The sequence below is a fragment of the Coturnix japonica genome, chromosome 2 (assembly GCF_054131305.1).
Source record: "Coturnix japonica strain WE chromosome 2, WE-NBRP24, whole genome shotgun sequence".
In the NCBI taxonomy this organism is placed as follows: Eukaryota; Metazoa; Chordata; class Aves; order Galliformes; family Phasianidae; genus Coturnix; species Coturnix japonica.
The window spans coordinates 86,532,423-86,546,256 of record NC_140664.1 but is presented as its reverse complement, the minus strand read 5'-3'; the positions used below and the strand labels follow the sequence as shown (position 1 = coordinate 86,546,256).

At 35.9% G+C, this 13,834-nt stretch overlaps 1 protein-coding gene across 25 annotated transcripts in view; it reads right to left on the bottom strand.

Annotated features, from left to right (window-relative positions):
* CTNND2 (catenin delta 2) overlaps nucleotides 1-13,834 on the bottom strand; it is a 587,225-nt gene that overhangs the window by 111,018 nt on the left and 462,373 nt on the right. For all 25 annotated transcript variants that reach the window (XM_085537861.1, XM_085537872.1, XM_085537859.1 and 22 more), the window contains one exon: nucleotides 4,799-4,982. In XM_085537861.1, the coding sequence (XP_085393987.1) occupies nucleotides 4,799-4,982 (184 nt within the window). The remainder of the gene's footprint in view (nucleotides 1-4,798; nucleotides 4,983-13,834) is intronic.

Below are 13,834 nucleotides of genomic sequence, written 5' to 3'. Positions count from 1 at the left end.
GCGTATATATGTACCAATTTAGTATCCTAAGAAGTTTCATATGTACATCAAATCAAGTTTCAGTGCAAACACATATATAGTTTTGTTTTTTTTTTAGAAACTAAACATATGGCAAATAATACTATCTATTTTATGCTGCTCCCACACTTTCTTTTGTCAGTATGCAGCAGAATGGCATTTTCAAAAGAGATTATAGAAGTTCCTAAGAATATGAACCAACAGTCTTTGGATGCTTAGAAGAGAGCTGGAGGAGAAATACGTCTGAGGGATAAATGCATTGCTGCAAATGTTTGTGAAACAGATCATTCACCTTCAAAGTAGTTAAAAACATTTGCTTTCAGGCTTCACAGTTAAAACAAATTGTTGTGAAAAGGTAATTTGTTCTTTCCAAAAGTTGATCTATTCAGAAAGTACTACTGGGTCTGTTGCATTCAACCTATGTTCTAAAAGCACTTTGCACCTTTGCTTTTCTATTCTGAGCACTTGCTGTGTGTGTCTTCATTTGACAGAAATAATTCTTGGTATTTTGTGATCTGACGAGTATGAAAGTATGAAACAGTAAAATGTGAAGGGGATGGAGCTTTACAAAGAAAAAGTACTCAAGTTGTCCTCTCCTATACAGTTTCAAATCCAATATTTAAAGGAAGATCTATATTTTAATATATCAATGATTTTCATCTGATGAAAAATTAAATTAAACAGAACATGGAAGAAAGAAAAGGGCAGCATTTTATGATCTTAAATCTTAAAATATAGAATCAGAACTTTAAAGCAATACTTCCTTGAAGCCTTTAGGTGACATTCTATTTCCTTAAACTCATGTCAAATTCATGGAAAAAAAACCCAGAATCTTTCCAGATTCCACATTGGACATCAGGAAAAAGACTTCTGAAAAGATACTGCCAGAGATTTTTTTGGATGGTCTTTGCACAGAGATCTAGGTTTGTAATACATAAGCTTGACAGTTCAGGTCAAAAGAACGTTGTGCAAAATGCCTCCTGTTGATTATTAAATTTCAGAGTAGGGACACTATAAGCCCTCCTATAAACAAATGGGATTCAAAATTCCGCTTTCACAAGACTTTCTACATGAATCAGAAGGTGCTAAACAAACAGGATTTCACAAGTGCAAATAAATCAGTCACAGCTGATCCTGAAAAGAAAAAAGAAGCCAAACATTCACAGAGCTTACTGAAGTAATGTACTGATGCCTCAGTGGAGCGGCAAGTAAATTGGATGATTACTACAATATGTCACATTGAGGCCTGGCAGTTTCTGGATTATGAATATATGAAGCAATTTATAATTGCCAGATAAAAAACAGTACTTAAAGATCTGAATTATCTAAACAATTTCACATGTTTAATTTACATGAAATTCACTAGCACAATAGCGTACTGTTTTCTTTTTAAAGCATAAACGTGCACAACCGTGTAGCTTGTAAATAACCTCTTTCAAGAAAGAAGAAAATAAACAGGAAAAGAACATCTGATTTTGCTGCTGTCTTCCCTATGATGTCATGCAGATTTCAGCTGGATTACTGTTTGACTGAAGCTGCAATAGTTGTCCCACTTGGCATTTTAAAAAAACGTGTTAAGAACTTCCTTAGGAATTGTAATGAGTAAGGTAAAAGTACTGAAATCATAGTTAATAAGCAACTATGTAATGGAAAAAGATAAAGAAAAATCTCATCAAGAAACTAAGAAACAGGAAGACAGGAGAAAGGAAACTAATCACAAAATGCATGTATAAAAGATCTGACTATTTCTATATAACAGCCAATGCAAACTATTTATGGGCATTCCGTATAGGAAGGATTATACTATAGAACTTCACAGATATCCCTGAAAGCTTTAACAATGGATGCATCAGAAAAAATATGGCAATGAAGATTTGAAAGAAATAAATGAAGAAAAAAAAAAGCCTCCTAGCATATCTGGTAGCATTAAACCTTATGTAATGCTGCCTGATGTCTCTAAAATCTGTCAACGTTACTAATTTGGAAACATTTGTCAAATAGCTTGAAGATCACTTTCCTATGCTACTGAGCACTACCACTGAAAATCTGGGTGCAGCTGCTATGAATCAACGTTCCCTTGCAAACCAGCTCAAAAAGAAGGGGGAAAAGAAAGCAGTAGAGGACAGCCATAAAGGAGTCTGAGAACTAATTCTCCCATGGAAGATAGAAATTGAGTTTACTAGATAAGCACTGCAATGTCTTTGCCAGTACATTTTATCTTCTTGCTTTATAATATATCCCCAAACTGTGAGATCTTGAAATGGAAATCTGAAGCTTGTATCTAGTCATAAGGGGAAAGTGTGAAAGCTGTTTCCAGCTTATTGGGGGTGGCAGGTATTTAAGGAATGTTAGTTAGCATACTAGCAGCACAGAGGTGCACTGCTCTCATCAGCTGCAGTAAAACACTCAGCTTTCTAATCTTTTCTTTCTGTCATTCACTGTTTTCTTCAACCCCATTATTTTATATGAATACAAAAACAAAAGAAACAAAAAACTACCCACACAAAAACAACCATTCAGCTCCTTAAAGGTCAGCTAATACTTTTGTTCCTTCTACAATCTCAGATTTTACGTTTTCATCAGAGGGAGAGGTTTTCTGGAGCAAGAAAATTTCTGCTAATGAAGCAAAATAAATTCAGCCCTCTCCAAATGTTCTGGCTTTGCTAAAGACCAACCACGAGGACTAAGTGGGATGAAGTTATCTAAAGATGGACAAAGGACAAATAAACACCTAAATTAGATACAGAGGAGAGAATGATGCACCTGGGAGATAAGAAGGGTCTGAGATTAGAAAGTTACTAAAAATACCTTCCCATGGTTCAAGGGCCTAGGGTTACAAGGTAAGAAGACAAACCAGCTTAGGACAAGCATTTGAATTATTGCAGCTATCTGGAAAGGATTCAAGAGGTATAATATGCACAATCTTTTGCAGGCAGATATGAGCTTATTTTGCAAGAGCCGTTCAGAAGCCATTCTGCTATGACAGTACTATCAAGCACTTGGCAGTAAGCCTTGCTGCAAAGCAGTGTGTACTGTTTCAGACAACGTACCATTCTCATGTGGCCAAAAGTCCTCAGGCTGACTCAGAATGCAGGCTACAGTAAGCTCACATCAGTTTGCAAATGGGTGTGCACATACTCAGAAAAAGAAAGAAAGAAAGATTTCAAGACCAATGTGACAAGAATCCATCTACTAAAAGGTGGGAACAGCTGAGGTCTACAGGGTTAGGGATGGGAAAAGCAGCTGGAGAAAGTTACCAGGAAGATATCTGTGGTGTAGGCAAACCAACACTGAATATGCATGTTGAGAGAAAGGGAACCTGCAAAAGCCCAATTTATAATAGACATCTTTTCAAAGGCAGCTATTTAACTGTGGCTAAACATGTGTGAGAAGTAACAAATGGTGTAAGTCCTTATGGAATAACCTATGCAATTCTGCCAATATTTTTCTAGGGATCTGAATGTAATGCAACGGAATTACACTACCAAACTCTTTTCATAATACTTCCAGATCAGTAAAACTCAGATATAATTATCTAGCTCCAAACACATAACCTAGTGTAGCCAATATACACATATATGTACTTATATTTAAGTTCAATACAAGTACATTTACAATAAATTATTACCTTCTATATTTAAGTGTTTACCAATTGCATATAAAGATAAAATATAATTATTATTTTACCCCTAAACTTTCCATATTTCACTTCTGAGACAAAGATAGTTCATTTGATGAAAACACAAGATGAAAAAGGTGCTTGTTATACACTAGTAATAAAAGTGAAATTTTATTTGACTCCTAGAAAGATAATCAAATAATGGTTTTTGATTTACCTCCCTATCCAGTGGATTTCTATTTATTGATGAAACACAGAACATATGCTGTATCATCAATAAATACTATTCACCTAACAATTTTCCTGTGAAATACCTAAAACTTCTACCTAATTAATCCTCATAACAAGCATCTGAGATAGATTACAGAAACTCCAGTATAAAAACAGAAAAACAAACTCATCACTTGAAGAACTTGCCTAATAAGTTAAAATACACCAACACACTGATATGGATTGGAGTTCAGAGACTGCTACAATTCAGTCCTTTTGTAAGGGTTTGTCGGAACTGAAACTCTTCTTATTCATCTTATTTTCATTTTCACACCTATGGTGATGTTTAAGAACAGTTTTATCATGTTGCACTTGTATATATGAGTGCAACTTGCTACTGCACATTCACATTTGGTACGTGTAACATCTATTTAATTATCTGCTTAGGTATGCGAGTTGCACAATTTTTAACTGATTGGTCTCTAATTCCACTGTGGTCTTCATCTCCACAGAGCAGAGAAAATCTATTTGATATATTTATTATAACCTTACCAATGGCACTGGGAACCTTCAAGGCATGTTACTTTTTGTAAGCAACTTCACTGCTTTTGGCATTAGCTACATTGGGTATAATATTGAGAACATACTGATTTCACTTAGGCAACTGGGTAACGGGGAGAAATCTAGAAGGAAAAAAACATCTTCAGTATACAAGCTTTGATGAGAAGAGTGGTCAAAGCCATTAAGAAAAGTGGCAGAATTCTAGGGATTGTTTTTGAATGGCCTGAAGCTTGTTTTCTAATTAATTTCTGACTTAAAGTTTACAGCACTGAAAGCCATATTCTTGGTTGACAAAGAAATTATTTACTTTACGGACACCTAAGAACAAGAAATAGCAATTCAAACCAAAGCAAGATGACTGAGAAAAAGCAAATATTTGGCTGTACTCACCTTAGGCACCCAGTGGCATTGCGCAGCACCTGTGATGAATGAAGCTGTATTTTATGATCATCCTGGAGCGGAGAGTTTTCCCATCCAGAGTGTGGGATGATCACTGCATTGGTCAACACTGCGAGGGCATCCTGGATGATTGGCATTTTCAGTGCATCACAGGAAGATAGATTCCAGAGAACTCCTACAAACAAACAAACAAATAAATAAACAAAGAGTAGTAAATGGAGCTGAATGACAACCAAACACCTCCCCAGTGGGAATAAAGCACTGAATACACAGATGGTCACAGCACCATTGGAAATTTCTCAGAGCTAAGTCTTAGATCATTCCTACTTTCTCTGCTGTGGTAACAATAGTCTGGCTCCACACCTAACCTTGAGGGGAAAAAATCAGTTTTGCCATTAACTGCGTTCAAGTTTTGAAACACCAACCAACAAAAAATATTATAATCACTGTACAGCAGAAGCTGCAAATATGAACAAGATGTTGCAATATCAAAAAGCTAAGTAAGTGATGGTGGGTGGAAACTGCTAAAGACCTTACAGACTTGGGCTCCAACATTTATAAATACAAACAGGAAGCACACTACTTGCTCCAGGTTTTCTTTAGCATTCTGTGTTTTGAAGGGGAGTTATAACAGGAAGTGACCTACATTTTTTGCTTTCCCTTTATATTTAATTACCTCTGTGGGAAGACTGTTTCACTTATACAACTTCATTTTTATAGACTTATATAGAAATGCAGTTATACTGATGATATTATGATACATGATACTTCACTATTCCGTGATCCGAAAACCCAGAAGCAGCAAACAAGTCCTTTCTAGCAAAATTCTTAAGAATGTGTATATATGTAATATTTGTTATTTGGTAGGTTCCTACTTAAAGGAAGGAAACTTAAAGAAACATCATCTTTAAGCCCCGTTTCTCAACATAAATTACATTCGACATCGCACACAAGAGCTTTTGCTCAATAACTGCCACAGGAACTGGGCAGCTCGAAATAAAACCCTACTCATTCACCCAAGAGCCAGGAAGTAAGGTCCAGTTTTGCTAACCAGAGATAAAACTTTCACAGTATCATAATGAAGGTCTCACCAGAGTAGATTCTGCTATTCTGTGTTCTTCTACAACAATTATGAGTCATGGTAGAGTTTAATGAAACAGCACTGCCTGCTAAGCCTGACACTGCCTTTAAGTTCCTTCACCTCATACAGTTTAAAGCAGTAAATTAATCTCCCATCTCCCACCCCATAACAATGCCTTTAATCTAATTTTAAGTCTTCGAATACTACCAACCACATTAATGAATAAAACAATTTCATTATGACAAGCTATGTTTTATTTTCACAGTTGGTAGACTCTGCTACTTGCTGAGGTTGGCGTTTTAAGTGTTTCCCTGTACCCTGTGTTAATTATGAATTTACAGTTACGAAAGTGTGCTGGGATTTTGTTACCCATTACTTTTGCTGAGGAGGATCTGGAATTAGAATTATGTGTGTCAAAGAAGATAATCCATTCCCTAGACTTTTCAAGATGCAAGAAATAAAAAACACCATCATTTTTGACCCATGACATACGTCTGAACATGGTTTTAAACGCTGTGTGCACTATGTTTCCTTTTAAGATCAACTCCCACTAAGTTGATCATGGAGATAATTTGCCACCTTGCTCTTAAAGCCCCAAATGAATTGGGTTTCAGAGCACAATAAGCAAGTCTGGAATAGCAGCCGAGGTGTCTCAACTGCCTCCTAAATCATTTGCGTGCCATCATCTGCTCCTAGGAGGGAAAGAGACTGGACTCGGCATATCAGTGATTAATCATGAATAATGGGACCTATACTGCTGAATATGGATTGGAAGAAAGTTGTTAATCCAACTCAGCCATTTAACTCAATAGTTTATCATCTGTAGGCTGACTCCTGGGAGGAAAGAGGAAAATAAGGAACTGGCCAGATCAGTTCAGAACATCTCTTAATCATTCATGTTCAGCATATCTTCTCTTTTCCTTGCTTTTAAGGTTGCAATGCACTGAAAGAAGGCATTCTGTCTCCCTGTTTATTTCCAAAATGCTTTCATTTGTCAAATGCTACACAGAAGGTAGAAAGTAGTCACACCAGACAGACCATGTCTCTCTGCAGTTTGAAGCTTTCATCCTTACATAAAACAAATTGCAGACCAAAGAAACAGTATCTTGTAGTTTCATTTTGAAATTAAAAATGAGTAAGTTGTACTGAAAGCATTCAGGTGGTTCACAGTGGAAGATGGATTTGGGGTCTCAATACCAATTACCAGTCCTGCAGGCATCAGATGAATGACTCCTCAAGGAGCCTACTGGAACGCTTGCTATGGTGACATTGCTGTACCAAGTTATATCTTCTGGAATTGCTTAGCATAGTACATGAATTGAGTACGTTCAGCGATGTTATTTCATGCACTAGAGATAAAAAGTCTTTTCTAAGAGGGTCTTTCACAGCAGACAACAATCAAATTATCGAACTGATTATGAACTTTGAAGAAGTTTGTAACCAACATTTTCAAAGCCATCTTACAGTAGCTAAAAGGTGTAAAACCCAATCACTGTCATCAGTAACCACTATGCCAGTTTCATTTTTCTCTTTTCTCTAATGGAATAACACCAAACTTTGTGGCTTTTTTTTGTTTTGTTCTGTTTTGTTTTTATTTGTTTTAATCATGCCTTAATAAGGGACTTACGTGTTAGTATAATACTGATTCAACAAGAAAATAGATTATGGATTCCTATTGCCATTTTTCATTATTGCTTTCCTTTACAGAGATGTATGCTAGTAACACATAAATACATACACGAACATATATGTCAGCCTGGGAACTTTCAACTGTACAGATATAGTTCATAAGGACAACTACATGCAGATTTTAGTTAAAGCAATTTAAATATGTTGGCACCAGAAGAGGTATCAAAAAGAACAGAAAACAAGGAAAAGCTCTGATTTATATTTCTTTTAGCTGAAGTTTGGATTGAAGTCAAAGCTGAAGATCAACTCTTAAAAACACCATTCAGACTAGTGGGATGGTACTTCTGCTAAGCAAACAGAACAGATCAATCAGGACTTCAGCTTAGAAACAGCATTATTATTATTATTATTATTATTATTATTATTATTATTATTATTATTATTATTATTATTTTGCATAAAGCAAATAAATTTAAGCTACTGCAAAAGATATGGCATCATGTGCAAAAACCAGAGACCATGTATAAAATCAGGAATGTCTAGACAGTTATTCAGTGTATGATTTAGTGCCATCTTAAACTGTTACTTTCATATATATAAAAAGCCTCTTACAACAACTTAGACTATAAGTGGAAATGAAGAAACTGAAAAAGTCAGTGTTTCCCAGAGGTATTATCCCTGCCACAGTGCCACTACATATGTTATTTCTGATTGTGCTGCAGAACAAGTACATCACCAAATAAAGAATGAAATTAAAAAGATTGTAAGTAAAAAAAATATTACTGGGAGACAAAATACCTTTGATTCTTCTCAATTTGGTATGTTGAAGGCAGCCTTATACTTAAGTCTTTGCTTATTGAATATTCTTTGTTAAAAAAACCACCACCAACAACAAAATAAGTCTTGAAACTCACTCAGGTTTCTCTTTTCCATATTAATTTCACAGTTTAGTCGTGGTCTGATGTAGTGCATGATTTGGTAGAGCTAAGATCCCATCTCCCACTAAGAGCAAACACAGCTCTGGCGGGCTGTTTGTTTATAAGATGATGGTGTGCTGGTACTACTACTGGGAGCACCCTCATGTACATCACAAATCAGATTGAAATCTGAGAGCTAAATACCCTACTGAAAAGCCTAACACAAGGGATCTTTTGCTGCAGCCCTTAGGAAAAGTATCTTCTACTCCAAAGCTCTCAAGTACTAGTCACTTGCTGGCCCTTACTGCAACTCTGTTGCTCAAGAGACCTGTGTAACTGTAATGCTACTATGCAGAACTGGATCAGTTCTGTGGAAGCAGGGTGTGGGCTCCACATACATTATGTCAGTTCTGCTGAGTTCAGAGCAGAGGCAGAGATTAAATCATTTATCCTACTGAAAAATGCACATCACATTAAATGCAACTGGTGTTTAAGAATCACAGCATCCACCCTAAAACTGAAGGAAAAATGTAACTGATGTGCATAAAAGATGTCAAACATCAAGTGCTGCAGCACGTTTTAACTAGTAAATTAGGTTAAAAAAAAGTCTGATTTGAACTCGAGCTCTTGAAGAATTCAAAACATATAAGAAAGCTCCTTACGTGTACACTTAAAAAAAAAAAAAACAAAATCAAAACTGGAGTAACAGAGGAGGCAGCTTCATTTTCTTGAAAACCTTTTATCTGGCTAGTGAGTGAATACCTTACGTGGACCTTCATGTAATTCACTTATGTACATATACAAAGGTGGTTTTCTGTCTAACTGTATATATGATAGCCCACGAAGAATGTAAATTAAGAAAGAATGGGTTTCAATGAAAGCAATAAGCAGTTACAAGCTCATGGAACAGTAAGTGAAGCTTCAGGCAATTCAGTTATTTTCCTTCTGCAGCCATTTACAGCATTACAAAGCAAAAGCTGTGACAGAAGTAGTTGTTTTCTTTTTCACTGCAAACAAATGCAGATTGACTTTGATTACAGAATAATATACGCATTTCCACTGAAAAACTATCTTTCTTAATGATCCAAAATAAATATAGGATCTTATTAAAACAGAGGATTGATTTTAATAGTGCTTGCACATAGTCTGCTGAACAAATTCTGTCCAAAAGCTACTGCATTAACTGAAGAAGTCCATATGCTTATCACAGAATTGAATTTTGACCTAGCATTGCTGCTTTCTCTCTGTCATATGCTCTACAATAACATCTAATTGTGGAAGAGAACTGTCACACAAGAAAGTTATAAAGGTATCAGCTTTAATGTTAGATAGCAGAGGAATTACTGGATGTGCCACATTTAGTTACTGTGAAGACCAGTGGTTGCAGCTTTTCTTTCTTTCCTGACTAATTAAACTGGTTTCAAATTACTGCCATAAAATACAGAAATCAAATCAAAAGCAATTACTTGTCAGTGAGAAAAACACAGCAAAAATAAACAAACTTCAAATACAATTTCATTGTAACACATAACAAGAATACCATTCTCACTTAAATATCTTGCTAGAACACAAGAAAATCTAACAATGATACTCATATGGATGGGAGGGTTGTTGGCTTTTTTTTCTTCAATGTTCACATGCGTATTTTACTGTGGAATGTTCTAGAGTACCCAAAAGTAAGACGTATGTGTTGTAAAGGCACTAAGACTGAGATAAAAAAAATGTTACACTTAAAGTTCACCAACCATCAACTTAAAGCTCTAGTCCTCTACCAAGGACCTTTCTCCGAAGAACCAGTTAGGAAGTCAGGGTTACCTATAAAGTTACAACTATGTACAAAACGGAAGGCTCAGTGAACACTTAACTCAACCTCGAAACCTCACAACCTAGCCATATCTTAAAATTATCAATTTTAATATAAAAGACAGAACTGAAAAATACAATTATTGGATGGAAGTTGACCTAAAATAAAAAATAAAGTTGGTTTGGCCCCAGTAAAAAAACAAACAAACAAACAAAGAAAAAAGAAAGAAGTTTCATCACAAATTAAAAATGTATCTAATAGAGGAAAAATTCTGCTGTGTTGCAATCACAGTAACATTTCCATTGCAAGCACTCCATACTACAGGGAGGTTTTGAACTGCAAGTATTTTAAACTTCAGTGTTCAGGCAGGGGCATCAAAATTATATGCCAAGCTGATTTTTTTCCAAAGGATTACTACTTGCTGAACAAAGTTCAATGCAGCTGTTACATCAAGCCATATGCTGCAACAGATGTCCTCTATTTATCAGTCCAGATTGTCCTGATATTTCTTCTTAAACTTAAATTTGACCAAACTGGAAAAAAAAAAAAAAAAAAAAAAAAGAAAAAAAAGAAAAAAAAAAAGAAAAGAAATACAAAAACCCTTCATTTAGTATATTAGCAAGTGAATTATGAATTCTATCTCCCTGGTTGCCACATGAATCAAGATAACCTGAATGAATTTCTTAGAAGAATTTGTATCTTCCTGATTGTACAAGCTAAAGGCAATTTTTTTCTAGTTGACTTCTGATTTGGTTCATAGGTACTCACAGAAGGACTTGGGATAGGACAGACTGAAGTAAGTTTAGGACAAGTGAATAAATGGTGCAGGGAGCTGGTGGTGCAGAGTGGCAGGATGGGCCTGGCCCTGCCTTGGCGGCAGCAGGTTATCACAGCCATTGCCTGCCAGGCAAGGTCCTGCTTCTTCCCAGCGCTGGCTTTGCTCTGGGAGCTGTGGAAGGAGCCCCAAGCAGACCCCATGGTCAAGGAGAGAGAGACTCATCTGTTGTGGACATTGCACTGCTGCCAGCTGATGCCTCAGGATGCCAATGAGACATGATTTTGTTTATTCATCTTGAGGAACTGACACTGTCAACTCGAGGAAGGCTTTGAGCCACAGCACTATTCGTAAGTTGCTCCTGCCCACAATAACACACCTAATATAACAACTGATGCACCACATCAATGCTTCAGCCAGTTGCTAAGAAAGGGGAGCAGAAGATTTTAGACAGCATCTGTTTTGAACTCTTGCCTTATTTTCTCGGTAGCAAATTACTTTTAGCTTTGCCATTACAGATGAACTACAAACAGAACGTGTTTTGAATGACATTGCAATTGATTGATTGGCAGTGTTGTAGCCTACAGGGTGGAAATAGGCATTGCAGCAACTTACAGTATGAGCAGCGCTGCCCTTTCCTTCCCCAGTTAGCAGAACAACGGCTCGTCCGGACCAGCAGGATTCATGGCACAGTAAATGGTGGCATGAGAGGTTCAAATGAAGATGTTATAAAATGCCAACTCATTCCTCCCTTGAATTTGTCTGCAATTCACTCCTGTGTTTCTAGAAACGCTCACAATGTTTTCTGAAGACAATGAAAAAATCTAAAATGTGAATATTATCAGGCTGTACAGCTACTTGTGTGGTGGTAAAGAACATCTACCAATTGTGAAATGGAAGTACAGGGCTTTGGAAAAATACAAGAAGATATTGCAAGTATTTTCTTATGCTGATGCAATAGCAGTTTTTGAAGACTCTGTAAAAGCTGAAAGGAATTTCTTACTAGTGTGGCAAAAGAGAGTAGCCCTGTAGCCTACTAGCCATCCTGTTGCCATTGCTAACAATAGCCCAGAGGGCTTGTACTAACCTTTCCATGGTTGTTTAAAGCTGGAACCTTTAACTTGGTTTACTTTAACAACTACTTCTGAAAACAATGTGCCTAATCCTTTATTTGTTTTACTTTTGCTTAACTTAGCATAATTATTTGGTGCATACATAACAGGATAGTTGTAGCAATTACTTTCCTTACAAAAGAAACCTTTGGTTTTCCTTTCTTCCCTTAATATGATTTCAAGAGGGTAAGAACCAAGAACTAAAATATGCAGTTTCAGCTATGGGGTGAAATGCATGTTCTTACAGAAATCCAAGACCTGCAGGATTTGGCATTTTATATGAAACCCAAAACACAAGGAAGAAGGAGGCTGAAGAATACCTTGTCTACAAGAAATGAGACAGAGCAAGCTGTTCAGTAACTATGTCAAATAGAATAGATTTTTGTGCTTTTAGAGAAGAAATACTGGTAAAACTGTAGCGTGTAATTACTTTACTCAGCCATTGGCTTTGATCCAATGTAAGAGGATACAAATTTTCAACACATCATTTTATTAATGTTGAAAACAGCTACCATTTAAAACACCAAATAAAAAATGTATTTGCACCGAAGACTTAATCAACTTTTAAAATCAATTTTGCTAGGAAACTGTACCTACAGTTTCATCCATTTAATAAAACAGTAGGAAAGAGACAGTATCGTTCAAGCAGCCCTTCTGAAGAAAATGGTATTTAAATATATGAGCAAATTTAAGTGACTAAGCAAACAGGGTTGAAATTTGTTAATCTTATTATAAAACTAATAGGAAAAAAAATTAAAAAGTATCCCTAAGAAAACTTTAAAAGCTTTCTTTCTGTTTTATTTTTTCTCCTCCTCAATCTTTCCAGGTGTTGGCTGTAAGGTAAACAAAGTTAGTGAGCCATGTATTTCTGAGCTTGAGTTCCTCTAAGCACTTGTTTCAACAGGAATTTGCATATCTGCAGAGGAAAAAAACTAAACATGAAATGAATTAATGCCTTTTATTGCCCAAATCAAAACAGGCACTTCTGAAAGCTGTGCTTTAATCTAGTAGTTATCTACTTCTCCATGTAAACATTCTAATTTCTTTGACTGACAGGAGAAAGAGATTGGTTACTGGTGGTAGAGAAGCTGCTAATTCACAGAGCTGCATCTTGAAAGGTATTTGTATACTTTCTTCACTGATCCCTTTCTTCCACTTTCTTTAACTAAAATTATGTGCCCCAAATGATAGCTGGCAGTCTTATTTACCTAAGCCTACAGTGAACCAAATTTATGTTGACCTTGTAGCAATGCTATTACCATGGTTACACAATCATAGTAAGTTAAGCACATCCATGGCTTTTCCAATTGTCAGTTTGAAAAGATTTTTTTATACCATATGTATTTGAACCTAAACCATGCCTTTATAATCTAATTTTCAGTTACAGTAATGCTGAAGTCTTCATACATATATCTTCCTACCTATCCTTTTACATTAAACATCAAAAAGTGAAAATTATTTTGCTCTTTCGCTGGCCAAGCTTCCTCATCTTTATGATGTTTCATAATAGATTTTGAATAACATCAATAACTGGGTCATTTAATACACAATGTTGGACCAAAATATCTAATATAAATCTGAAAAAAGGATATAATAGAGATTTTTAGAACTATATAAATGAGAAACAAAATAATAACATTACTAATTCTTCTTTACCTATGTCTGTGGGAATGTCTCCTGAGAATGGGATGAAACACCCTTTAATCATC